The 24,464-nt window shown below is 50.5% G+C and overlaps 2 protein-coding genes across 2 annotated transcripts in view; both read left to right on the plus strand.

The window, feature by feature from the left end:
• The window catches only part of LOC116498657, a 66,842-nt gene that overhangs the window by 14,251 nt on the left and 28,127 nt on the right, over positions 1–24,464 (plus strand). Inside the window, exons 21-45 of the mRNA XM_032202993.1 lie at positions 1,054–1,242; positions 1,708–1,899; positions 2,613–2,712; positions 4,227–4,309; positions 4,748–4,942; positions 5,151–5,210; positions 5,334–5,462; positions 5,588–5,770; positions 11,572–11,763; positions 12,178–12,369; positions 13,269–13,370; positions 14,586–14,640; positions 14,803–14,906; positions 15,811–16,098; positions 16,216–16,401; positions 17,049–17,145; positions 17,890–17,972; positions 18,833–19,024; positions 19,681–19,863; positions 20,270–20,455; positions 21,260–21,353; positions 21,680–21,765; positions 22,703–22,888; positions 23,693–23,786; positions 24,113–24,198. Of these exons, the coding sequence (XP_032058884.1) occupies positions 1,054–1,242; positions 1,708–1,899; positions 2,613–2,712; positions 4,227–4,309; positions 4,748–4,942; positions 5,151–5,210; positions 5,334–5,462; positions 5,588–5,770; positions 11,572–11,763; positions 12,178–12,369; positions 13,269–13,370; positions 14,586–14,640; positions 14,803–14,906; positions 15,811–16,098; positions 16,216–16,401; positions 17,049–17,145; positions 17,890–17,972; positions 18,833–19,024; positions 19,681–19,863; positions 20,270–20,455; positions 21,260–21,353; positions 21,680–21,765; positions 22,703–22,888; positions 23,693–23,786; positions 24,113–24,198 (3,537 nt within the window). The remainder of the gene's footprint in view (positions 1–1,053; positions 1,243–1,707; positions 1,900–2,612; positions 2,713–4,226; positions 4,310–4,747; positions 4,943–5,150; positions 5,211–5,333; positions 5,463–5,587; positions 5,771–11,571; positions 11,764–12,177; positions 12,370–13,268; positions 13,371–14,585; positions 14,641–14,802; positions 14,907–15,810; positions 16,099–16,215; positions 16,402–17,048; positions 17,146–17,889; positions 17,973–18,832; positions 19,025–19,680; positions 19,864–20,269; positions 20,456–21,259; positions 21,354–21,679; positions 21,766–22,702; positions 22,889–23,692; positions 23,787–24,112; positions 24,199–24,464) is intronic.
• On the plus strand, positions 11,138–15,369 carry CD55 (CD55 molecule (Cromer blood group)). Its single transcript, XM_032203124.1, has 9 exons — positions 11,138–11,273; positions 11,572–11,763; positions 12,178–12,369; positions 12,593–12,689; positions 12,847–12,941; positions 13,269–13,370; positions 13,865–13,891; positions 14,586–14,640; positions 14,832–15,369. Exons 1-9 carry the CDS (start codon positions 11,192–11,194, stop codon positions 14,908–14,910), a joined length of 921 nt encoding a protein of 306 aa, XP_032059015.1. The 5' UTR covers positions 11,138–11,191; the 3' UTR covers positions 14,911–15,369.

A 24,464-nucleotide genomic window follows, 5' to 3' on the forward strand; every position in this document is an offset into this window, starting at 1 on the left:
CTGGCTGCAAACAAAGGTAGAGCATCGCCACGGGCGGTGCTCGAAACGCGTCAGCAGGAGGGAGCTGGGAGTTTCTAGCAACGTGCCGGAGTGCTCCTAACAGACGTCAGGGGATGTTTCGGAGCGTTAGTCAGTGCACAGATGTATCCGCTCACAGCCCGTCCTAATTGCACAGCGCCTGACTCAGGCAGCTAGGAAAAAATATCAGATAATAAGATAACAGGAAAAAAAGGTAACACTTTTATTTTGCAGTTCGCCGACATGGAGGAGCTGTGCTGTGTTACCTGCCAGCAAATGACTAAGCAGGCATTTTTCTGCCTTAGTTACAGCAGGCGTGGAGGGCTTTTCTGTCCTGGTAGTGTTTGGTTTTGGTATATCCATGCTAGTCAGGGCTTAATGCAAGTCTTGGGACAAAGAAAAGGGCTGAATTACCCCCCCCCCCCAGCCCCTGTGTGGGGCAGGAGGACCTGGAGGCTTTGCCTGGGCCCCCCGGGTGACTGCTGTTTGCCACCCCTGGCTGCACCCCTCGTCCCTGTGGGAGGGTTGAGCTCCCTGTGTGTTCTGGACACGTTTCCACTGCTCCACAGGCTTGGCTGCTGTTGCATCTCCTCCCAGCTTTTTTTTCTGAGCTGCTGGGAGCCAATAGTGCTTGGTGGAGCAGCGCAGGAATCGCTGCGATGAAGCCTGGAGAACCAGGGCAGGGGAAGCACCCGAGCACCTCGGGCTGCTGGGCTCCCACCATGTGGCAGGGATCTGGCTGCCCCACGCTGCTCCTGGCCTTGCTGGGGCTCCTGGGCACACCTGCAGCTCACGGTGAGTACGGGCACATAGGATGCACTGTGGGGAGCAGCGAGACCTGCCCGGCTCCCCCCTCACTGTTTGGGGGCTGGGGAGGGCGATGGCACCACCCTCAAACCGTGGTGCTCCCAGGGATGCAGCCCAGCACGGTGCCTTTGCTCAGAGGGAAATCCAGAGCTGCCCTCCTGGGATGCTCGCTGGGGCTGGGGAATGGGGAATGGGATCCTCACCCAAAGAGGTTTTTCTCCTGCACAGGTGACTGTGGGCCCCCACCCCATATGACCCACTCCAAGCCGTCCGTGGCCGAGCAGCCCAGCAGCTTCCCGGTGGGATCCAGGGTCACCTACACGTGCCTCGAAGGCGCCATCAAAATCCCCGGGCGGGCAGACATGGTGCAGTGCCTGCCCGGGTCCCGCTGGTCCCAGCTGCCCGAGCCCTGTGGCCGTAAATATCCCTTCCTCCGAAGCAGCTTCAGCTTTCTTTTGCTTAATTAAAGCTTTCGTGCAGCTGCTCTGCAATGGCACCCTTAGGTGCAAAGCCACCTCCGTTAGCTGCTGCTGATGGGTGCGGGGTCTGTGCCTGCTGGTGATGGGGTAAGGGGGGCCGCAGCCCCTGGGGCCGCTGTTTGTGCTGAGCCTGGGCTGGCAGGGGCTGGCTTCACGGGGGGCTGCAGCACACGGCTTCTGACCTGCTGACGGCTCTGCCTGTGCAGTGTGAGCATCCTGAGCTGCACTTTGCTAAGGATGCATTCAGTTGGGTTGCAGCTAGTAAGAGAGAAGAGGCAATCTGCGATGAACACGCAGAGCTCTCCAAAAGCGCCGTAGCAGGAGCATTTCTGCAATTACAAGCTCTGTTTTTCACGCCCCCTTGCTGGCCATCTCTCTCAGACCTGCTCTCCTTGATTGCCAGTGAGCTGCTCTACCCCGACAAGGTTACGCTTTGCTGCCCTGTCCGAGGTGGATGAGAGGATAAATTTCTTTCCTATTGGGTCCACTGTGAGCTACGTCTGCCACCCCGGCTACGAGAACATCTCGGAAAGCTCTCCCACCAGCACTTGTCTTGAAAACCTGACGTGGTCGGAGGTTGCTGAGTTGTGCCGCAGTGAGTACCTCCGCCCCTGCCTGTCGGTGAGCAGCCCCCAGGGCTGGAGCCTGCAGCCAGGCACCTGCTCCTTGCCTGTGTGCTGCAATAAACCCCAACAGCCACGTGCTTAACCCAAAAGCAAGTGGATATTCCTAGACATTTACCTGTAACACCCTGGGGGTGTTTGGGAAAGGTTGGACGTGGTGCTTAGGGATGTGGTTTAGCGGTGACATCGGTGGTAGGGGGGTGGCTGGACCAGGTGATCTTGGAGGGCTTTTCCAATAATTTTAAGACTTTGCAGTGAGAGTATCAAGAGTGTTACTTATTTTCTGTTGGCATGAAAAGATATGTTTCCATTTTCACATAACGTTCACATCTGGACACAGCCCATGCACAGGACAAACATCGGTTTGCAGGGAGTATTTCTAGCCTTGAACCTCAGAATGTAGACAAAGCATATTTCCTGATGAAATCTGTATCTCATTAAGACAGACGATGTGGCAGCAACACACTTTTCACTTGCTACCAAAGCATCGAGATGGAAATCTCCCTGCAAATATTCCTTTCTGCCGTCCAGGGAAGTGTTTACAGGTGTCGGCTGTGAGCGTGGAGCCCTTCTGGGGCTGCACAGCTCGGCTCCCTCCGGGTGCAACCTTCTCAGTCTATCCCCGTTAGCATTCCTCGTCATGGCAGCAGCCGTGGCCGCTCACTTTGGCCTTGCTCCCCTGCAGGGAAGTCCTGTGGGCAGCCACCAGCGCTGCCCAGGGGCAGGACCCTCGCCCTGACGGACTTTCTGTTCGGTGCCAGAGCGAGTGTGGTCTGCGATGAAGGGTGAGTCCCGGGGTGCTGATGCTGGGTTGCAGGCTCTGCTCTTACACATAAGATGTGTAACATCTTGTAACATGCTCAGGGCTCGGGCAATGAACCTGCTGGGTGCTCTTTTGCAATCTAACCCTGGTGCAGCGCTGCTCCAAGCGGAGAGCTGAGTGCTTTTCCCTTCAGTTTGAGCTTTGTGCTGGGAAGGAATGAGAGCACAGGGGTGGGGAGCTGAGTTTATGGCAGCCTTTTCCTTCAGGTGTCATCCAGGGGAAATTCAACTGCCCCAGGCTGTCTGTCCCAACAGGACTACTTGTGGCATCAGTTTGTACCTACAGATTTCAAAACAGGCTACATGAAATACTTCAACTTAACATATTCATGATATATTGAACAAGAAGGGGTTATGTATGAATTTTAAAACTTATTGGATTTTCAGCTAGAACACTGCAGTGAAGCACAGTTTCCATTAGTCAGTGCTCTGAGTCATGCTTTCTGCCTGCTCCCAATCAGGGCACACACGCACTGTTTGCAGACTTGCAAAATTAAGCTCCCAAACCCTTGACTAGTACTCAGCTAGGGCTGGAAAAGCTAGGGCTTTCCTCCCTAGCAAGAGCTTGCTGTCACCGTCTGGCTTGTTCCATCTCTCTGTGCAGCTGTTTCAATTACAGTAGAGATTTTTCTCCAAATACTCCCTTAGAGTGAACTTCGGAGAAATGACAGCACGTTCCACCCTTCTGTGGTTCAGTTCATCTTTGGAAATACCCATCAGGGTGGAGGGATAGTGTTATTCATTGAAGCACTATCAGATGTCACCACTTGTATCCAAATGATGAATTGAACCCTTGCATTCTGAAAATTCAGAGATCTGGGAAGGTGTCAGTGCTGTCAGGAAAAGATGTCTCACCTTCCAGCAAGCAAATCCAGAAGCCGCTGTAGTGAATTGTGGGTTCACGTTGCTCCCCACCTGTCCCTGCTGTGCGCAGAGGATGCGTTTGAATATTTGCAGAGATGAGCTGAGCAGGTTCTGCTTTTCTGGCAACACTAGCAAAACAGCTACAGCCTTATAACCCCAAAGCAATGTGCAGATGAGGAGGTGGCACTGCCAGTGGCAAGGATTTCAGCAGATCCAGCTACCCTCGGCAACAGCTCTGCCATGAGCAGGCAGGGGCTGAGCAGGCTTCAGGCTTCCCTGGTCTAACAAATCCCAGCCCAGTGCATCCGAGTGGGGATCCACGCCTGCCCACAGCCCTGCCCGACCTTCCCTGTGCTCACCTCGGGACGCTGGCCATGGTTTCTCCTTTCTTTGCACTGGGAGGAGCGCTCTGCATTGAGTCACCTACAAGCAGATTAGCGAGGATCCTAGCAGAGAGCAAGGTGAAGGAGCTCTGCTGTTACCCAGCTCATATTTGCACGTCTGCTTGCTTTAAAGCTGCCTTTTTTCTGCTCCTGGTCACACTGGCACTGAGGGGGAAATGCTCTCAGTTTCTGGGTAGTTACACACGTTTCCCTCTTGTGTTTTCACTCAGGTACAAACTAAATGGGAGGAATTTCATCCAATGTTGGCTGAAAGGAGATGACGTTGAGTGGAGTAAACTTCCAACCTGTGAATGTAAGACTGATTCTAGTACAAGCCTGCCTTCACGGGTGTTTGTCTTTGTATTATGTGGCAGATCTGTCACCCACACTGCAGCTGAGAAATATCCATTTTGCTGCTGACACTGCATTTCAGCAGTTTTCTTTCCACAAAATCAAAATATTTTCTCATGAGCTACGATTAGCAGTGAGGGTGATGGGATGAGATTTCTAGGGCTCTAGCCCATGACAAGCTGCCTGTTTATTTCTGTGACAAGGGAAGAGAGAGGGAGAAGGAACTGGCAGGAGAAACACTTCAGAAACAAGAGATGATCAGAACAGAAGGTAGTGCTAGTGACCCATCTTCACTCATCCAAAAGGTTTATTTTCTCCAAAAATCTTAGGTGAACTCTTAAGAAACGCTTTGCATTTCCATTGCTTTTAGCAACACTCATGTTGACCTTCTTTCATGCAGTAATTACCTGCTCTTCGCCTCCTCCAATTAGCAACGGGAAGCATGATGGTGAAGGTGTAGAAAAATTTGCTTACAACTCAACAGTGACTTATGGCTGTGACTCTGGCTTCCAACTCATCGGAAAAGCGAGCATCCACTGTACAAGTACAGACAAAACAAATGGGGTCTGGAGTGGAGCAGCGCCTAAATGTAAAGGTGACTTTCCCTGGAGTTTAGGACTTGTAATATGAGTTCAGTATTCAGTATACACCAGTTAAACATACCCTGATTGCTTAGTGTAAGATGTGTCAAGTGGGAGTCGTATTGCAACTTGAAAAAGAAAAAATGCAGTGCTGCTAAGTGAGTAGGGAGTGGACGGCCTGGAATGGAGAGCTTTTACCAATACTTATTCTTTTTACTACAGAGAAAAGCACATTTGTCAAACTTGGAGCAAAAGAAGTGGAAAAGAGCACTCCGCCCCAAAGTGAGTTGAGATGACTCTGCGTTGAATTAAGCCCCACATTTCCAGACTTAACTTGCCCCTTTATGACATTTCTATGAAAAAGCCATTCAAGGAGTTTCATGCTGTGATCTTCATTCTTTTCAGATTTCCAGGGAAATGGCATCCAAACAGATAAAAAGGTTTTCACAAAGGAAATGAAAATCAGCCTTTATAAGGAGTCACTCCAAAGCAGCAACTCCTTCTCCCATTCTGCTTCCTTCTCCTGGCCACGAGGTGAGTCCAGCACGTCTCCTGAGACTCGTCAGGAGTTCGGGGGAGCTCATTCATAGGGCTCAGAGTTTATTTTCAGTCCCATATCTGGAGCTTTCACTCTTTCCCATGTTTCTCTTCCGTGGTAGGGAGCTGTGCTACCTCAGCATTCAGATTTGTTGTGCCTTTTTACAAAACCCAAAGCTACTACTCTCCTGGAACCAGCCGAGGACCACTGTGTCCTCCAAAGTACATGGGGATCTCTGGCATTCTCCCCCAAGCTGGCTGCTTTGAAAGCGTAAAGTGGTCTAAAGTTGCAGCACTTTGTGGAAGTGAGTGTTTTATTTGTCTTCTTGGCATCTTCTCTAAGTTTTCTTGGGGTAATTTGTATTTTTACTGGTTGGGCACCAGGTTCAAAGTTCAGGTCTGACTGCACTGACCTTCTCTTAAATAAGCTTTGTTTTGTTTGCGATGTATTCTCATGCGTCAGTCGTTTCCTTGCCCTGCTGTTAGAGATTTTGAGATTTTGCTTGACCCGTTTTTTTGTCGTATTGAAAACCAGCCGTGCTATACGGTGTAGCCTGAGGAGCGCTGGGTTTTCTGTCCCCGTTAGCAGCCAGCTAACGCTTACCTTGTTCCACGCCAGCACGGTCGTGGGCAGCCAGGAGAACCCGGACATGGCAGAAGTGCTGCTACCACAGATTTCCCATTCGTTGCAAAGGAGTTTACCTGTAAAAAGGGTGAGTGTCGGCTGTGTTGGAAGCAGTGCCAGGGTGGGAGCCGTGAGCACAGAATTGGGAATGACGCAGCCATACAGGAGGGCTTCCTGCACAGCCAGCGGTGCGATGAGAAGCCTTTGTTGGGTGTGAACTTGGGCCGTCCTGGAGCTGTGTCCCTGGGGTCAAAAAAAAGGAAAATCTGTCCCCATTGCGGGGATTTTGTGCATGGCCCCACACATGCTGGGGCTGCTACAGGAACGTGGTGAGGCAGTTGGTGAAGCCTGGGTGTGGAAATTTCCCCTGTGCCGGCACAGCATGGCCAGGAGGGATCTGCACCTTGCTGTGTCATTTCCCAAAGGTGTTTTTTTTTTTTTGTTGTTTTTGTTTTTGTTTTTTTTTTTTGTTTTTTCTTCCATGCAGTGCTGCTCCATCCTGTTAGCATCGCCAGGCTGGTGGCTAGCTTTGACCAAAACCTCGGTGTATTTGCCTAGACTGCTAAACAGGGACCTGACCTATTGGGCTAACATGGGGAACTAGGCTGCATGGCTGGGTACTCGCAGAGGACAGAGATCCAAAGAAGGGCTCTGGAGCCCTTAACAGAGAGGAAGTTTGGGGGCACTGGGGCCTTGTAACCAAAAAAAAAAAAGGCTGAAAGCCTCCTAAATAATGCAACGAGGAAGGAAAGGGGCAAGCTTTGTCCTGTTTATTTCCTAAAAATGTCTACGTTGTTCTATCATATGCCTTCAGAGGGAAGAGAGGTCTAAAAACCTCTTCCTGTTGGTTTTCCTTTTTTCTACTGTTTTGTCACTCTTGGCACTTCTCCAGGAGATTGTGTAAAAGCAGCAGCTTGACATACGCTCTAAACCTGGCTGCAATGTGGGAAAAGCTGCTTTGCTTTGTGCTTCAGGAGCTCGGCCCTCCTGCCCCAAAATAGGAGCCCTCTGCAGTCAGCCTGTCGGGGCCAGCAGGCAGGAGCAAGTGGTGAGACAGGGAAAGTGGCACAAAGCCTGCGAACAGCCTCTGATGTTCAAGGGAGGGGTTTGCTTTGGCTTTTCTAAAGGTGGCTTCGGTGTTCTTTAATGTTCTGGGCAAGAGTCATCAGGCAGAAAGCTTAAAGCTCAACTCTCCTTGCACCTCCAGCCAGGCCAGCCTTCATGTGAGCGTTTCCTTCCCTCAGGCTGCGCACATGGCCCATGGGAAGCACGATGGCAAGAGCACAGAAAGATTTTCCTGCAGCTTTGGAGCACTTTGTGGGATGTGGCTTCTCTCCTCCGGTGACACGGTGACAAAGGGACACCCAAGGCAGAAATCCCCTGCCAGCAGGCATTTGCACCTTGTTTGCATGGTTGCACAGACAACTTTCTCATGCTGCTCTTCCTGATGCCTCACTGCAGACATAAACCACAGGCAGTTCAATGGGATGCCACTGTCTAAATATATTGTTTTCGTTTTGAAAGAAAATAACCCTGCTAAGTGCAAGCCACGCAAATCCATCACCGTGTTCTCAGAGTGCCTGCTGCAGTGGTTGTACTCATTAGGACTCCTTCACTTTGGTTTAAAACAAAGAATAAGCTATTTCAGACATGTCTTAGGTACGCGTACAAAATGTGTTTTTCTAAATTGTGATACATTTTAACATTCCAAGAAACTCCATGAAAATTGCTTGTACAAGAGTTGGTCAATTCCCATAGCTGCTTTTCCCATCTGAGTTTTTCTCTTTCGCTAGTTTCCTTCTAATATCACAAATCCAGTTAGGAGTCCCTAGATCCTGATCTGACCAGCCTTTGCTCAGGCTCAGGGCGAGGCTGTGTCATTTTCCAACCCCCTTCAACCTTTCTGCAGAATTTTGCTCACGGTTCCGCAGTGTCACAATCGGTTACAGTAGGAGTTTCCACAACCGCATATTTCCTTTCTCACTTGCAGCACAGCCCTGCTGCCAGAGCAATCACCATAAACACAGAAACACCCAGTTAGGTTGTAAAGGAGACCCAAACATCTCTGCTGGGCTGAGCTGCTGCCTTAACTCCCAGGATTTTGTGGCTGTAGCAGTGGTTCAGCTGCAGATACGCCCCTGCTAGCTGTCAGCAGGGTTCTGCCGAAACCGAAATCCTGACCTCCTTGTCCTGCAAAGCTGTGTGCTCATTTCTGTTAGGAAATCTTGACACATTAAACTGAACGTCGATCTTTAGATCTTCAGTACTGTTAGCACTGTCTTTAGCAAAAGCCTTTTTTGTCTCAAACATAAATACTGGTTCTTTGCCACTGGTATTCCTCTTGGGACTGCATGTAAGGCAACAGCCACAAAGGGTCTGCAGCTCAGCCCTGCTGCAGGCTCAGCAGGTTGGCTGTGCAGGGACGCATACGGCTGTTAAATGTGCTCTCAAGTGTTGTCATACTGCAACAGAGACACCACAATTGTCCGTTTTATGTTGTTAGTTGACTATTATCTTAGGTCTGCCTATGCAGTACATTAATTGCCTTATGTTTAGGTGGCTTCCTGGGTCTTTATTTACATTTAATAATAAACGGCAATAGTTTCCAAAGGATCGCCTGTGAATTCAACTGCCTCCTGCTCCTTTTCTTCATCCTATGCTCTGTTTAGGAAGGTGTTGGCTTTTAGGGGTATCAACAATGTGACTTTATTCTGGTCTGCTGTGAAATCGGTTCCTTATAAGCACTCTTCCATATTTATTTTCTAAATGACCTCTTATGCAAGTTTAGTTTAAGAAAGAAAGAAAGAAAGAAAAACACTCCGTGCAGTAGCACTTGGGAATATGAGCACTTCCAGCAGGTGGTCTGAAAAAGAAAGGGGAGCAGTCTGGAGGGATGTGAACCTGTCTGATCCCCACCTGCCAGCCCCAGACCTGAGCCCTGCAGGGCCCTGGGGGAGCCGTGGCAAGGAGCCTGGCTGCCCTGGCCCTGGAGGAGTGGGGGCAGAGGGGATGCTGATGTGGGAGGCCACGAGAGGTGCTTGCAGTCCCACGCATGCTTTTTCTGTCTGGTTCCAGCCAGAGCCTGGTCGTGCTTCAGCCTCTGGCAGCATCGGTGCATGGCACGGCAGCAGCCGCGCTCACCACTGCGTGCTTTCACTTCAGCCTTTGCCATCTGCTTGGCCCGATTTCTGTCCTACAGGGAGGGGATGTCAGAGCGAGATAAAGCGAGCTGGCTGCAGCTGAGCAGAGGCCGTTCTGCTATCGCAGGGCTCAGCTGCCATCTGTGTGGGCACCTGGGGCAGCTCCTGCCTGGGACATCCCGATGCTCGGCCGGGTGCTGCGGCTGCACGAGGCAGAGCTGCAGAGGGACAGGGGTGGTGTGAGCCTGGTCTCAGCAGGGACAGGCTCCTCCTGCTTCTGCTGGATGCGGGCACAGCCTCAGGTAGGAGCACAGCCGGTTCAAGGGGTTGATCTGAGCTCTGTGAGCAAGGGGCATTTTTCTGAGTTAAAACTGCAGTGGTTTGTGCTTCTGATGGGTACGTGAGCCAGGCTGCTCCCCGGGGAGTCTGTCTGAGATAGCAACTCCTTGCCAAATACTTCTTAACACTTTATCTTGCACTGAGGTCACGGCTGTAATCTGTTAGGAGAGAATTCCCAGCATTGAAAGCATTTTTTTCCTGTTGGCAACACCCTTTTACCTTCTACACCCACCGTTCCCATTCACACCGCAGGCGACCAGTGGCCAAGTCATCTCCGTGTAGCGTCAACACTCACCAGCACGTACTGCAAAGCCACCCGCCATCCGGCTGCTTGGCTCCTCGCTTAAGAAAACACCTCTTGGCCTCGTCGCGGAATGCCTTTGATGGAGCTTAAATTGCATTGATAAGAGTAATAATGTGAAAAAGAAAGTAAAGATAATGGAAGAAAACCGAGATGCTCAGTGGAAACACCACTGCTTTGTGGATGAGAGGGGCAGCGGGAGGCAGGAAGGTGCTGGCTGCCCTGCCCTGGGCTGGCTGACACCAGCCCCTCGCTGGCACTGCTGCCAGCAGCTGGGGACAGGCAGCACAGACTCCGTGCACATTGCCATCCACTTTTCCCCTGAGCCCTGCGGGCAGGGCCTGGGCAAGAATCCCAAAGCAGCTCCACTTTCACACCCCCACCCCGAGCCAGGGCAAACAGCTCCCATCCCTGGCAGTGCCTCACGTGAAGGGATTGTGTTCAACTGGAGAGTTACAGTGGGAACTCTGGCATCCCCACCGCGTTGAGTTTTTTGCATAGGCATTAATCGAAGTGGCCCAATTAGTGACTTCCAGATTTACAGCCCTCTGGTCCCCCCTGCACCCCTCGGGCTGGAGGAAAGCCCCCTCTCCTTGCATGGAGGTCTGTCCCCATGGACAGGCTGGTGCCCTTCTGATGGGGGTGTGGGGATGCTGGCAGGGCCAGGTGCCACCACCGCACTGCTCCGTGCTCCCGGCAGCAGCCTGGGGCTGGGGGCTGTTGGTGAGGGCTGGGGGCACCCGCTGAGGGTGGGGACATCAGATCCTGCCCTGTCCCTCCTGGCTGCAGGGCACGCTGCAGGCTCCCAGCCAACAAAGCCTGCAGGCTGCACTTTTGGTTGTTTTTTTCTTTTTTCTTTTTCTTTTTCTTTTTCTTTTTCTTTTTCTTTTTCTTTTTCTTTTTCTTTTTCTTTTTCTTTTTCTTTTTCTTTTGTTTTGTTTGCTTTGGTTTTGTTTGTTTGGTTGTTGTTTGGTTGTTGTTGTTTGTTTTTGTGTGTGTGTGTTATTTTTTGTCCCCGTTGGGGAGGCGATAGCTGCGGGAAGAGGTGTGCCCTTACTGGAAGGTGCCCAGGGGCCGAGGCGGGGGCTCCTGGTGCCGAGGGAACCTCAGGGAGGGGGGGGGTAAAACCCATTTTTGGCTTCCCGGCCAGCAAACCGCACTCGGGCGTGTCCCCCAACCCACCCCCCCGCCTGCCCACGCGTGGCCGTGGGCGAGCGCTGCCCGCCCCGGGGCGGTCCCGGCCCCCCCCCGGAGGAGGCGAGGAGCCCCCGGCAGCATCCCGGGGCCGGGAGGGGCCGGAGCCGGGCGCCCCTCGGCAGCGATGGGCTCCGGGCGGTGCCGCTGGCTGCTGGTGGTGCTGGGTGTACTGGTGGTACTGGTGGTGCTGGTGCCTGCGGCCCGCGGTGAGCTCCGGCTTGGGGAAGACGCGGGAGGGGGGTAGGGGGGTACGCCGGGGGGGTCTGAGTGTCTGTCTGTACCTGGGGGGTTGTGGCTGTCTGTCTGTCTGTCTGTAGCTGTGTCTGTGTGTCTGTACCCATATCTGTCTGCCTGTACCCGTGTATGTGTGTGTGTCCGTGTCCCTGTGCCTGTACCCGTCTGTGTGTCTGTGCCTGTGGCTGTTTGTCTGTCCTCTGCCCTGTGCCCTGCCAGGCTGCTCCCGAAGGCAGCAGGACCCTCCTGAATCCCTTCGTTTTGTTGCAGGGGACTGCGGGCCGCTGCCCGAGCTACCCGGGGCAGAGCCTCCAGAGGACTCCAAAGATCAGCAAAGCTTCCCCATCGGAACCAAAATAACATACCGATGCGTGCTAGGCTTTGCTAAGGTCCCCTTGAAGTCTGACACAATACAGTGCCTGGAGAACGCCCTCTGGTCCGTCCTCCCGGAGTTTTGTGATCGTGAGTAGTGCACTTTCTCTGAAGTTGCTCGGAGATGTGGGCTGCTTGCGAAAGCATTTGCTGCTTTAGCAATTGCTGTTCAGGGGGTTTCCTCATCAGGGGTGAGGCGTGAGCAAGTTGTTTGTCAGAACCTTTCCCTGTCCCTTCTTCCTGACTTCCCTGGGCTGTGGAAGTGGCCAGGCTGACAGCGCTCACCTCGGGCGCAGTTCTAGGAGGGCAACGTTTACCATTAGAAATCTTTTCTATTACAGCTATAGAAATGATCAATCATCTTATTAAAAATATTTGTAATATTAGTATTGTGAGGGAGGCTTGCTTATTACGACTTGTATTTATGGTTATACGTATCTGAGTGCAGAATACTGTCATTTTTGCTTTGGAACTGTCCATTTCAATTGTCCTTGTGATCACTAGGCAGCTGTTTAAGCCCACCTCGTGTGAGTTTCGCAAAAGTATCAGCGGAAGATGAAACCAAGAATTTTTATGCTGTTGGTGTCACGGTGAGCTACGTTTGTAACCCAGGCTACAAGAACAGCACTGACGAGCTTCCTACCAGCACTTGTCTTGAAAATTTAACGTGGTCAGAGGTTCCCGAGTTATGTGAAAGTGAGTGTCCCTGCATCAGCTGCTTTTTCTCCAGCATTGTACACCCTTAGCTCTGCGTTTGGAGTTCCACCTCAGATTTATACTCTAGAATGGCTTTTTTTAAACTATGTTTACCATCAGATGCCCAGTTTGACATTGCCGCACTGTTGTGAAAAGCATGTCAGTGGTTGGCTTGTTTGCTTTCCTGCCCTTGCAGCATCCTAAGGACAGTCTTCTTTTTTAGGGGAAACTTGTGGTCCTCCAAAAGTTCCAGAGCATGGTACACTTGTTACAACAGATTACCTGTTTGGCTCAAAGGCAGATGTTATTTGTGACGATGGGTGAGTGGAAGCAGGCTGCTGTGCTGGCTGGCCCACACCCCGGCGTGCGGCACAGGACATGGGGCTCTGCCTGTCGAGTCCGTGGCACCCCTCTGGGGTGACAAGTTCTTGGCTGGTAACAGCAGACTGAGCTGGGAATGTGCCTTTTGCATCTTAGGTATGAGCTAACGCCAGGGCCACCCTCCATCCGGTGTTACATACACGACGATAGAGTTGCCTGGACTCCGCTTCCAACTTGTCACCGTATCCAGGGTAAGTGAGCTTATCCAGGGCTTGACTGGAAACACCGAATAGGCCTATTAAAAACCACTGAACTCTGTGTTGGTTGTAGCGAATTAAATCAGGTGAAAAGTAGACACCAGGAGTAAAAACATAGGGCATACCTAGCAGCATTGGTGGTGCCTCCTGCAGGGCACTTCCCGAGTGCAGGGCTGAGCGCTGCTGGAGGATGCTCGCTGCAGTCTTACATATGTTTTGTATAAATGGAATATTACGTAAAATACAATTGTGACTGTGTGGTGGTTTTACCGTGCTGGGCAGCTAGACCCCACGACCGCTCTCTCACTCCCCCTCTTTTAGGTGTTTCTCCTTTACCTTCGACCTCTACCGTTGGCGCTACAGCAGTGACAGACGCACCCAAACCGTTGGAAGAGAAGACATCAGAGTATCGCTACATCCTACGTAAGGGCTCAGGAAAGGCTTCCTGCATTGCAACCCCTGTAGTTGCTAGAATTACACCCATGTTGGGCAGCCCTGACTCCACGCACTGTTGGTTTTCTGCTTTCATTGTGTCTTTCTCAACCCTTTTGGTGGGCCCATCTTCCAGTTTCTGAGGGGTTTGCACAGCTTAGCTCACTGGCATCCCTCTGAGCATCTCAGCAGAATCTGCTGGTGTTACCTTGCCTGTGTTTGGACGTTGCTGGGGGGGGAACAGCTTGGAGCAACGGACCTCAGCTCTGGCAGTGGGGAAAGATGGGGTGAGGGGCTCACGAAGAGCATCACAACATGTTTACTAATCGACGATGATTGCTTTAGATTGCTTCTCAGCAGTGCTATGGTTATCTGGATTTGAATAACACCGTTGTGCAAGCATAGATTAAGGAGTTTTCCTCTTTATTTATCAGCATCATGGGTTTCATTTTTTTTAATACCAGTTTCATTATTTTCTTCTCTAGCACTTATCATCATCCCTTGCATCATTGGTGAGTAATTTACAATTGAAAATATACTTCCCTAATGCAAAGCTGTTATTTACTGCTAAACATCTGGAGGCGGTGTTGTTGGCCTCTTCATTTTACAGCTCCTTGTGCTGAGTGTCTCCGCACAGGATTCCTGGGTTTCTCTGCTGCTGGATAATGCAGCAGCACCACAAGCATTATGGACGAATTGTCTTTGTTTTGGTAGAAAACATTATGTTAATTGTGGATGAAATGAAAGCCAAAGAGGCCGATGTAAGAAGCCAACCAAAAATTGTACATCCTGGCACTCCTTAATTGATGAAATTGGTTTAAAAGGCTTTGGCAGACTTTGAAATATAAGAGATTAATGAAACTTTTAACATCCGTGCTGCAAAAGAGATTGAGTACTAAAAACGGAGTGTCTAAAATACAAAATAAACAGCATGCTGTCTATAAAAGTACCAAATACATGAGGATCATACTTTAGAGAAAGGTCAGCATGGCACTACACTTGGTGGTTTCTGGGCTCATTTTTCAGAGCTACATGAGGGATTTTGCATTGTTCTGGCTGAGAAGGAGCCTCTAGGTGGGGACAGGCTGCCACAGAGCAGTGAATTTTGCTGTCAGTCTCTTACCAAACTGCTGTATTTCACTTACACTGCCAACCAAATATGCTGTTCATTTTTGTTTTTCCCTGTTTGTTTGCTTGCTTCCCAAGGAATTGTTGTAATTGCAATCTGGACCATCAAGAAGTGTGGTATAAAGCAAAAAGGGTAAGTGAGCCGCGCTGCTGCTCAGCATTCCTCAGCCATCGTCAGCTTTTTCTTAACTGGGTGTTTCCTTTTAAGCTCTGAGTGATGGTAATAACCTTTGGTACGTATTTGTGTGGCTTAGTACTGTCTTTCCGTGATGTTAAATTGTTGCTTATTCCATAGATTTTCTCCTTTCTTTTCCATGTCTTCAGGACATATAAGCCAAATCCTACAAATGCAGGAGATGAAGAACAGGGACCATCCTGCCAGGAGCGTAAAACTGGTCCGTGAGAAGGGACAGCTACTGCTAGCTCCTGACACCGTCAGTGATGAAGTTTTGAGTGCAGTAAGGCAATACGAAATCAAGTTTCTTACTTCATAATCAAGAATTTCTTTGTGAAGCACCAGGAGAAGCAAATCTACTTCGAATTCAGCTCCCTGTCATTTTAGTGCCTACATGTTTCTTATATTTTTTTTTTAGTACCGAAAACATTTTTGCAGTTCTTAAAGTGAGGCTTTTAACATTCAATAAACGTTTCTTTCCACTAGGAAAATGATTCTATAGAAAAGGCCCTGTTTGCACATCCTCCGAAGACCCACTTGTATTTTTTTAAACCACTTTTTTTATTTTTTCATTTTTTTTGCTAATTTTTTGCTAAGGTTCATTTCCTAGCATGCAGACAAGACTTTGACAACGACAGTATTTATAGCAAAACCGTTTTGTAAATAAAAGGCTCACGGGATAAGCGAGACTGGCGTGCTGGGATGCTTCCTCGGTCGTTGTTCCTGCTCAAACCTTCTCGCAGGGCGCTGCAAATGGCGCTGCGATTTCCTTATCTGCCCGGGGCTGGGCTGGGGCGATGGATTGCGGGGTGATTGCGGGGGATGATTGCGGGGGTTGATTGCGGAGGCGATGTCCGGGCTGTGCCCGGGGCAGGGGCGCGGCGCTTCCAAGGAACTGCGTCGGGGAGGCAGGGAGGAGGGAGGCGGGGAGGAGGCTGTGCGGGAAGGGAGGCCGTGCCCAGTGCCTTCATGTACTTGTTTTGCTTTCCCATTGACGCGGGGACACATTTACCGGGGGTACCGCGGGAGGCGCCCCCGGGCCGGGCGGAGCCGCTCGGGGGAGGCGGGCGCGGGGCGGGGGCTCCCGCAGCCGGCCCCGCACGCCCCCTTCTTGTTCATCCACGGAAGGAGGGCGAGAGGCTTCCCAGGTGACGGGGCTGGGTTCAGCCGAGCCCTTGATTTTCCTACGAAGCCGGAAAATTCCCCTGAGGCCGGCCCGGTGTCCGCCCACCCCGGAAAGGGCCGTGCCGGCGGGGTTCGTTGCGCATCGCTCCGACGGCACCGGGATCGGCACGGGCACGGGCACCGGCACCGGCACCAGCAGGGGAACGGGCACCGGGATGGGAACGGGCACCGGCACCGGCATGGGGCTGCTGTGGCTCTGCGCCGTGCTGCTGGCGCTGCCCGGAGCCTGGGGTGAGCGGGGCTGGGGTTGCCGGGGGGCTGGGGCTGGAGGTGGGGGGCTGCAGGTGGGGGGCTGCAGGTGAGGGCTCTCCTCGGTTTGCCCCCCGCTATCTCCCTGTCCCTCCCCAGGTGACTGCCAGGGTGTGCCGAGGTTCTCCTTCGCCGAGCCCCGCAGCCCCCCCAACGCGTCGTACCCCGTCGGGTCCCAGGTGCCCTACAGGTGCCGCCCCGGGTACGTGGGGGTCAGTGACAAGTCCTTCCTGGTCACCTGCCTCCCCAACTCCACCTGGACATGGGACCCCGACTTCTGCATTGGTGAGTGCCCCCCCCCCGGCCGGCTGCCGTGGGCTATAAGGGGGTCATGGTGAGGGGGTGCGGACCCCAGGCGCCGCTCGGGGCTCAGTGTGGGTTTGGGGGTGCTGCCTGGGGTGCTCTGTTTGGGGGTGCTGACAGCAAGCATCTTCCCAGGGTGTCTGCGTGAGGTTGCCCTTTGAGCTGAGGCACTATAATCTCTTGGAAATGATCTCTGTCCCACTTAATTGCTTTGCCACCTGGTCATACAGCACGTCTGCTGAGGCAGGTTTCCACAAAACCAAGGTACAGAGGGGGCAGCGGGATCACTCATCCCTTGTCACAGGGCTAACACGCTCGTGCTCCCCGCCCCTTCTCCTTTCTGTTGTTTTTCTCCCCAAAGCCTCATGTCTGTATTGGTTTCCTGCCTCGTTAAGAGTTCTTTCATTTGTCCTGAGCTGTTTAACCATTAGTTCCTCCGAAGTTAATGGGTAATTTGTGTCTTTTCTGAAAGTGCCGCTACTTGCTCTCAAGGAAGCGCAGGTGCTAGTGAAAGGGTTACCTCGTCCGTGACGGTTCCGAGCAGCACTGTCACCTGTGTTTCGTTATAATGCAATAAAATACAGCTAATGCTGAGTGCTTGCCTCCCCCCCCCCCCCCCCCCCCCCCAGGAAAGTTGTGCCGTGAACCAGAGATAGAAAATGGCAAATTTCACTACTCAACCGACCTGCGGTTTGGGGCGACGATAAATTTCACCTGTAACTTCGGGTAAGAGTTTGCGTGGGCTGCTGGTGAGTCAAAGGAGCTGAGGCTGGGAGACCCTGGGGACTCTTTTAATGCCTGGGGGCCGTTTCCTTGGCAAGCACGGGCCAGGTGGGAGGTGTTGAGAGCAGGCAGCCCTGGGGATCGGGCTCCCTCCTGTTCTTATTATCAGAACAGGTTATTTTCTGGGTGTGAGATCATGTTCTTTGCAAGCTGCTTGCAACTTTGCTTTGAAAAGGAATTTGTTCATTCCTTGTCGCTCCTTATTAGTAATTGTCAATGTTTCAGGTGTTTCCTGTACATTGGTTAATGCTTGGTGCACTTTCTATCTGAGGCCCAGTGGGTGCCCTGCAGGGGTGTTTGCTGTTGTGCAGGAGAAGGGGGGGGGGGGGAGGGAGAATTAAAAAAAAAAAAAAAAAAAAAAAAAAAAGGTTTAAAAAAAAATATATAGGTCTAGTGGCCTGGGTCTAAGCAGCCTGGGTATGCCAGTGACACCCTGCCCTGTTCGGGTCTGCTGCGCAGCCTCAGGATGAGGATGCTCCTGCGAGCTTGTACCCACCTGCTACAAGTATAAAGTCTCCATAAACTGCATCAAATAATGCATTTCTTTAGGTACTGAGAAAGTTGTATATCAAAGGATGGATGGCTCTTTTTCCCCTAGGTTTCACCTCCAGAGAATGCTACAAGAAACTGTTTCCTGGATTTCATTTTTTTTCAGTTTTTAAGAGATTCAATCTTCTCTTTTCTTAGGTACCGATTAGTTGGGATGCCATCTGCACGATGTGTACTTATTAACAATGACGTTACTTGGGATAATATTCCATTCTGTGAGAGTAAGTACATCTTAAATGTTCTGTGTCCATCTTTCTTGAAGTTACTGCATATCCCTCATAGTCCTGGGAGCAGCAGGTGGGTTCTGTCTTCCTGGCACCTGATGCAAATTACATCAGTCTCTAGAGACATTATCCCTTACCTCTCCCCCAGACAAGAGCTCACAGCGAAAGTGGGAATAAAAATTAAATACTAAGGAGGATCTGTGGATGTTGGCAGAAGCTTGTGAGTCAGATCTGCAGGGCGAGCAGCTTCTGGGGCTGTTTTTCCTGGCTTTTGGCCAGGCTGGTGTGGGCCCCACATTGCTTGTGTTGCACTTCTCATCAGCCGGGCACTGCTGAACTGCAAGCACAGCTTTTGATCAGCAGGGGATGGCTTTCGATGTGACAACATCCAAAATACGTGTTTTCAGAGGGGAAGATGAATTTCAAGAGTTTTCTTCATTTGGGCATTGTTCCTACCGAGTAGGCAACTGGCCGTCAGCTGCGGATAGCTTGGGTGGTTTGTGTCTGTCAGAAGTATTCTGGCCTCCTCCCAGCAAAAGCAGGGACTGGTATCACCAGTTGGTGAAGTTGCCAGGCTACTTAGCAAGACAATGTGTGGTGCATCCAGAAGGACTTGTCTTTAATGTCTCCTCTTGGACAATAGCTGCTGCTCTGCCGTTTTAATACCCATTAAAAAAAAGCTGAGAGTCTGAAGGGGCATTAGCATTCAATACTATAGGTTAAGATGATTGATATAGGGCCACTTACCCATTCTTTGTCTTTTCTTAGTAGTTTTTTTTTCCTGTTTAATAGATAGATGTCAGTTCCACATATGATGGAAATGTTCTTGTATGTTTTGCTATTGCTTTCCCATGCAGTTATTCCCTGTGAACCACCTCCTGTAATTGCAAATGGGCAGTTCAGCAATACACAAACAGAGTACGTCTTTGGCTTAGCTGTAACTTACACCTGCGATGAAGGCTTTTCTCTCATTGGAAGCTCCACGATTTACTGTACGGCGGATGCTGAGTCCAATGGAATATGGAGTGGTCCAGCCCCTGAATGCAAAGGTAGATGTTTTCTTTCTCTCCTTACTCTTTTCACTTTGTTTCTTACTCCTCTCCCATGTGAATTATTTCTGGTAAGCTGCCAAGTATGAGAAGGTTGATTTGAGTATAAAATGATTCCCAGACTTAATGCAGTGGTTCTGAAGTCACAGTCAGAAGCAGGGCTTGGTTTAATGGATTCTTCAGCACATAGAAAGCCACTCTAATAACCTAGATTGAACGAGAATAAGCAACACTGCCTCATTCCACCAGATAAGGCTAAAAAGATAAAGTGGGAAACTACAGCTTGTGTGAAAGGGCCAAGAGGCTGTGTCTGCATTTTTCCTGGCAGCAGTAACCAGACTTATTTTCCTTTTGGTCTTCCACAAAGTGTAAACGAACATGAATCATTTGTTTGGGACTCTCAGAAGTCCTTGAGAAGCAGTCCTCTCTCTGCCTGTGCCCAGGGCTTTCTGCAAATGAAGCTCTGTGTGCAGTTTTTAATGGTGTCTCTGCTCACAGAGTACCTGTGGCATGCAGGGGACCTGCCTCTTGTAAAGCAGAAGGGTGGCAGTTGTTACCAGAGGCATTACACGAGAAACTTCTGTAGACACTGTAGGGCTTTTTTTTTTTTTTTTTTCTTATAACAAGTATTCTTACTGATTTGCCTTCACTTCCAGTGGTGAGATGTGAAAATCCAGTAGTGGAAAATGGGAAGAAGTTAACTGGTTTTGTTGAACAATACACGTATGGAGATACAGTGGCCTTTGAATGTCTTCCTGGTTATTTTATGAATGGTTCTCATACAGCTAAATGTGATGCAGACGGTAACTGGAATCCACCTCTGCCCAAGTGTGAAAAACGTGAGTACAAACTTAGATTTTTGAAGCAATTGCAGTGAATGATGCATTTGTGAACTACAAATGATCCAGAAGTGTATTGAAAAGAGAGATGAAGCTGCCTTCTGTGCTTGATGGGCTTGCTTCCTGGTGGGGATGTTTGGTTTCTGAGCTCAGCTGTGGCTGATGCTGCAAGTTGGGTGGGTGGCCACGGAAGTAGCATCAGAGAGGCATAGATGCTGTCGCATCTTCACCTTATCTCTGGCTAAGCAAACTGATATATAAGAGGTTTGAATGGAAACTGTATCCCAAGCACCACAACTCAAACAGGTGAAGACAGTTTGTGCTCCAAAGCGCAGTTGGCTAGCGTTACTGCTGGGCCTCTGGGCACTCTTCTGTAGCTGACTTTGCTTTTGTCTCCCATTGTTAGGCTACTGTGGTCGTCCTCCCAGCATCCCTTTTGCTGAGTTAGTGGGGACTGTGAGTAGCAGCTCTCCTGCTGGAACCACATTGGAGTACAGATGTAACCCGGGGTATGCTACAGGAGATGGAACGTCTTTGGAAGTCACTTGTCTGGAGAATACCACTTGGTCTGTAAGCTCCAAGTCATGTACACGTGCGTATCTCTGTTCCTCTCCTGGCTGAGCTGACTGTACAAGTGATCTTGGTGTGCTCAAAATGTTCTTTGCTCTGAAGTTTGGTTCATATCCAGCTCTGGGTTTGCAAACACACCTAGAGTTTTCTTGCTGAACTCGTTTGAAGTGTTTGTGTGCAAATCTAGCATTTTGGTCTACTCTGAGGAACTGAGAACAGGCTCTGCATGCCTCAAAGTGCGTTTATTACGTACATGGGCTGAGTGCTTTGTTTTCTGAACAAACTGAACAGCTGTGCTCTGCCTCCAGGCCCCCACAGGTCAGGCGGCTGTTCCCAGCGAGGCAGCTGGAATCGACTCTTCTGGTGGATCAGCTTTTCCTCATACTTTGTAATCAAACTCGTTTTGAGGACAGTCAGAGGAGTTGATCAGCCTGTGCCACGAGGTTTACTCCTTCCTGCTGCTTGCTCATAGCCTTTCTCGCTTGCTGTATGCCCCAGTGAGAGGCGCTTGCATTGCAGTCCCCGTCCCTCAGGAGCCAGGCGTGTGGATGGGCGTAGGCCGTGCTGTACCTGGCACAGGTCGGTGCCCTTCGTCTGCACTGGCTCGTGATGTGGAAGTCACTCGTGGTGCTAAAGCACAGGGCTGAGCCTCCTGCTGCCACAGAGGCGAGGTGGTCAAGTCCTTCCCAGGCTTCTCTCCTCACAGATGGGTTCTGGCAGGGTTGCAAAACTCTGAGGCATTGGTAACATCAGACCAAGCTGAGACGTTACTGTTTGACAGCATCAGCACGTCAAAGCAGGTGAAATAACCTCTTTTTCTCTCTAGGACAGCAATGTACGCCCCCCGTGATAAAGAACGGGTTTGTAAAAGGGGAAGATTTCCTGTTTGGGGCAACTGTGGAGTTCTCCTGTCGTGATGGGTGAGTGGATCCCTGGTTAGAATTGCCGAAGCTGGGGGTCAGAAGACGTCCTCCTGCCCTGGTTTCCCAGTACAGCTGTGTATGAGCTGTGTGGTGAGATGAGCACATGGCAACGCACGCTGACTGGTAATGCAGCAACGTCTTCAGTTTGGCCTTGTGCCACCTACGTGCCCTTATCAAAGCAGCCTTTGGTGTGTTCAGACCCCATTTCATGGCAGTGGCAGCTTCTGGTTTACAACTTGTATCCGTGCGATGGCCGGGAGGAGTGGGGAGAACCCTTTCTGGGGTGTTTTTGCGAAAGCACTCAAGTTCCTCTCTTTCTTTAGGTATAAATTACAGGGGTCATCTTCTGCCCAATGTGTGGCATCAGGAAATGGAGTTCATTGGAATGTGTCTCTCCCAACCTGTAAAAGTAAGAGGAAAAGCTCTGCACAAAGCCATTCAGACAACTCCTGATCTGCTCTGGTGGTGGGCGTGGGCTGCTCTTGTGTGCCATAACTCAAGTGACCGTAAAATTCAGGACTTCATTGCTAACTCTTGCTGTGAGGCCTGAGGTGCAATATTCTCATCCAGTTCAGAAACTATGCTGACAAACTTGTGGGTGCAAGGGAAGAGCAGAAAATCTATGAAATTATGGGAAAAATGTTGATGTGATCTGTAAGTGGAGTAAAACTTTCATTCTCTGTAGTTACCAAATGATTGAACATTAGAGCTTTGCCTACTTAATTTGGTGTAATGCTAAAGTGCATAGTGTTATGGGAAGTTGGAGATGGTGGAAACGCTGCTTCTAGCCTGATTAGGCACTTCAGTGGCTTAGTTCATGGGGTGATGTGCCTGGAGCTGGGCTACCAGCAGTAGCTGAGGCCCGGTACCAAGTGAGAAAGCTCGAAGTTGCTTCTAGATGTGTGTTGGTTGGCTAGAGCTCCTCCTCTCCATGTACCTTGTGTAAATTTTCTGTTAGCAGAAGTACTGAGGCACTCTTGTTGATGTTCCAGCTGCAGGACAGCTGACTGTTCTGTGTGGAGAGCCACCTGCAGTTGCCAATGGGAGGCACAATGGCACAAAGGGGGAGTTTGCCCAGGGAGTTTATAAACTATTGTAGTTTATAAATGCAATCATGGTTTCATGCTGGCTGGAGGGTCCTCTATTCACTGTACAGTAAGAGATAAGTACCGTGGAGTCTGGAGCGAACTGTGGTATATAAGTGGGTAGAATGGAAGCTGTATCCCAAGCACCACAACTCAAACAGGTGAAGACAGTTTGTGCTCCAAAGCGCAGTTGGCTAGCGTTACTGCTGGGCCTCTGGGCACTCTTCTGTAGCTGACTTTGCTTTTGTCTCCCATTGTTAGGCTACTGTGGTCGTCCTACCAGCATCCCTTTTGCTGAGTTAGTGGGGACTGTGAGTAGCAGCTCTCCTGCTGGAACCACATTGGAGTACAGATGTAACCCGGGGTATGCTACAGGAGATGGAACGTCTTTGGAAGTCACTTGTCTGGAGAATACCACTTGGTCTGTAAGCTCCAAGTCATGTACACGTGCGTATCTCTGTTCCTCTCCTGGCTGAGCTGACTGTACAAGTGATCTTGATGTGCTCAAAATGTTCTTTGCTCTGAAGTTTGCAAACCCAAAGTTGGATATGAACCAAACACACCTAGAGTTTTCTTGCTGAACTCGTTTGAAGTGTATGTGTGCAAATCTAGCATTTTGGTCTACTCTGAGGAACTGAGAACAGGCTCTGCATGCCTCAAAGTGCGTTTATTACGTACATGGGCTGAGTGCTTTGTTTTCTGAACAAACTGAACAGCTGCGCTGTGCCTTTAGGCCCCCACAGGTCAGGCGGCTGTTCCCAGCGAGGCAGCTGGAATTGACTCTTCTGGTGGATCAGCTTTTCCTCATACTTTGTGATCAAACTCGTTTTGAGGACAGTCAGAGGAGTTGATCAGCCTGTGCCACGAGGTTTACTCCTTCCTGCTGCTTGCTCATAGCCTTTCTCGCTTGCTGTATGCCCCAGTGAGAGGCGCTTGCGTTGCAGTCCCCATCTCTCAGGAGCCAGGCATGCGGCTGGGCGTAGGCCGTGCTGTACCTGGCACAGGTCGGTGCCCTTCGTCTGCACTGGCTCGTGATGTGGAAGTCACTCGTGGTGCTAAAGCACAGGGCTGAGCCTCCTGCTGCCACAGAGGCGAGGTGGTCAAGTCCTTCCCAGGCTTCTCTCCTCACAGATGGGTTCTGGCAGGGTTGCAAAACTCTGAGGCATTGGTAACATCAGACCAAGCTGAGACGTTACTGTTTGACAGCATCAGCACGTCAAAGCAGGTGAAATAACCTCTTTTTCTCTCTAGGACAGCAATGTACGCCCCCCGTGATAAAGAACGGGTTTGTAAAAGGGGAAGATTTCCTGTTTGGGGCAACTGTGGAGTTCTCCTGTCGTGATGGGTGAGTGGATCCCTGGTTAGAATTGCCGAAGCTGGGGGTCAGAAGACGTCCTCCTGCCCTGGTTTCCCAGTACAGCTGTGTATGAGCTGTGTGGTGAGATGAGCACATGGCAACACACGCTGACTGGTAATGCAGCAACCTCTTCAGTTTGGCCTTGTGCCACCTACGTGCCCTTATCAAAGCAGCCTTTGGTGTGTTCAGACCCCATTTCATGGCAGTGGCAGCTTCTGGTTTACAACTTGTATCCGTGCGATGGCCGGGAGGAGTGGGGAGAACCCTTTCTGGGGTGTCTTTGTGAAAGCACTCAAGTTCCTCTCTTTCTTTAGGTATAAATTACAGGGGTCATCTTCTGCCCAATGTGTGGCATCAGGAAATGGAGTTCATTGGAATGTGTCTCTCCCAACCTGTAAAAGTAAGAGGAAAAGCTCTGCACAAAGCCATTCAGACAACTCCTGATCTGCTCTGGTGGTGGGCGTGGGCTGCTCTTGTGTGCCGTAACTCAAGTGACCGTAAAATTCAGGACTTCATTGCTAACTCTTGCTGTGAGGCCTGAGGTGCAATATTCTCATCCAGTTCAGAAACTATGCTGAAAAACTTGTGGGTGCAAGGGAAGAGCAGAAAATCTATGAAATTATGGGAAAAATGTTGATGTGATCTGTAAGTGGAGTAAAACTTTCA

This window comes from Aythya fuligula, chromosome 25 (assembly GCF_009819795.1).
Source record: "Aythya fuligula isolate bAytFul2 chromosome 25, bAytFul2.pri, whole genome shotgun sequence".
In the NCBI taxonomy this organism is placed as follows: Eukaryota; Metazoa; Chordata; class Aves; order Anseriformes; family Anatidae; genus Aythya; species Aythya fuligula.

Bases quoted from the DNA above. Each gene is read 5' to 3' on its own strand.
- CD55 (XM_032203124.1), top strand. From the start codon at position 11,192: ATGGGCTCCGGGCGGTGCCGCTGGCTGCTGGTGGTGCTGGGTGTACTG. The intron at 11,274-11,571 runs GTGAGCTCCGGC...GTTTTGTTGCAG, and splicing joins GCTGGTGCCTGCGGCCCGCG to GGGACTGCGGGCCGCTGCCC. The intron at 13,371-13,864 runs GTAAGGGCTCAG...TTTCTTCTCTAG, and splicing joins AGAGTATCGCTACATCCTAC to CACTTATCATCATCCCTTGC.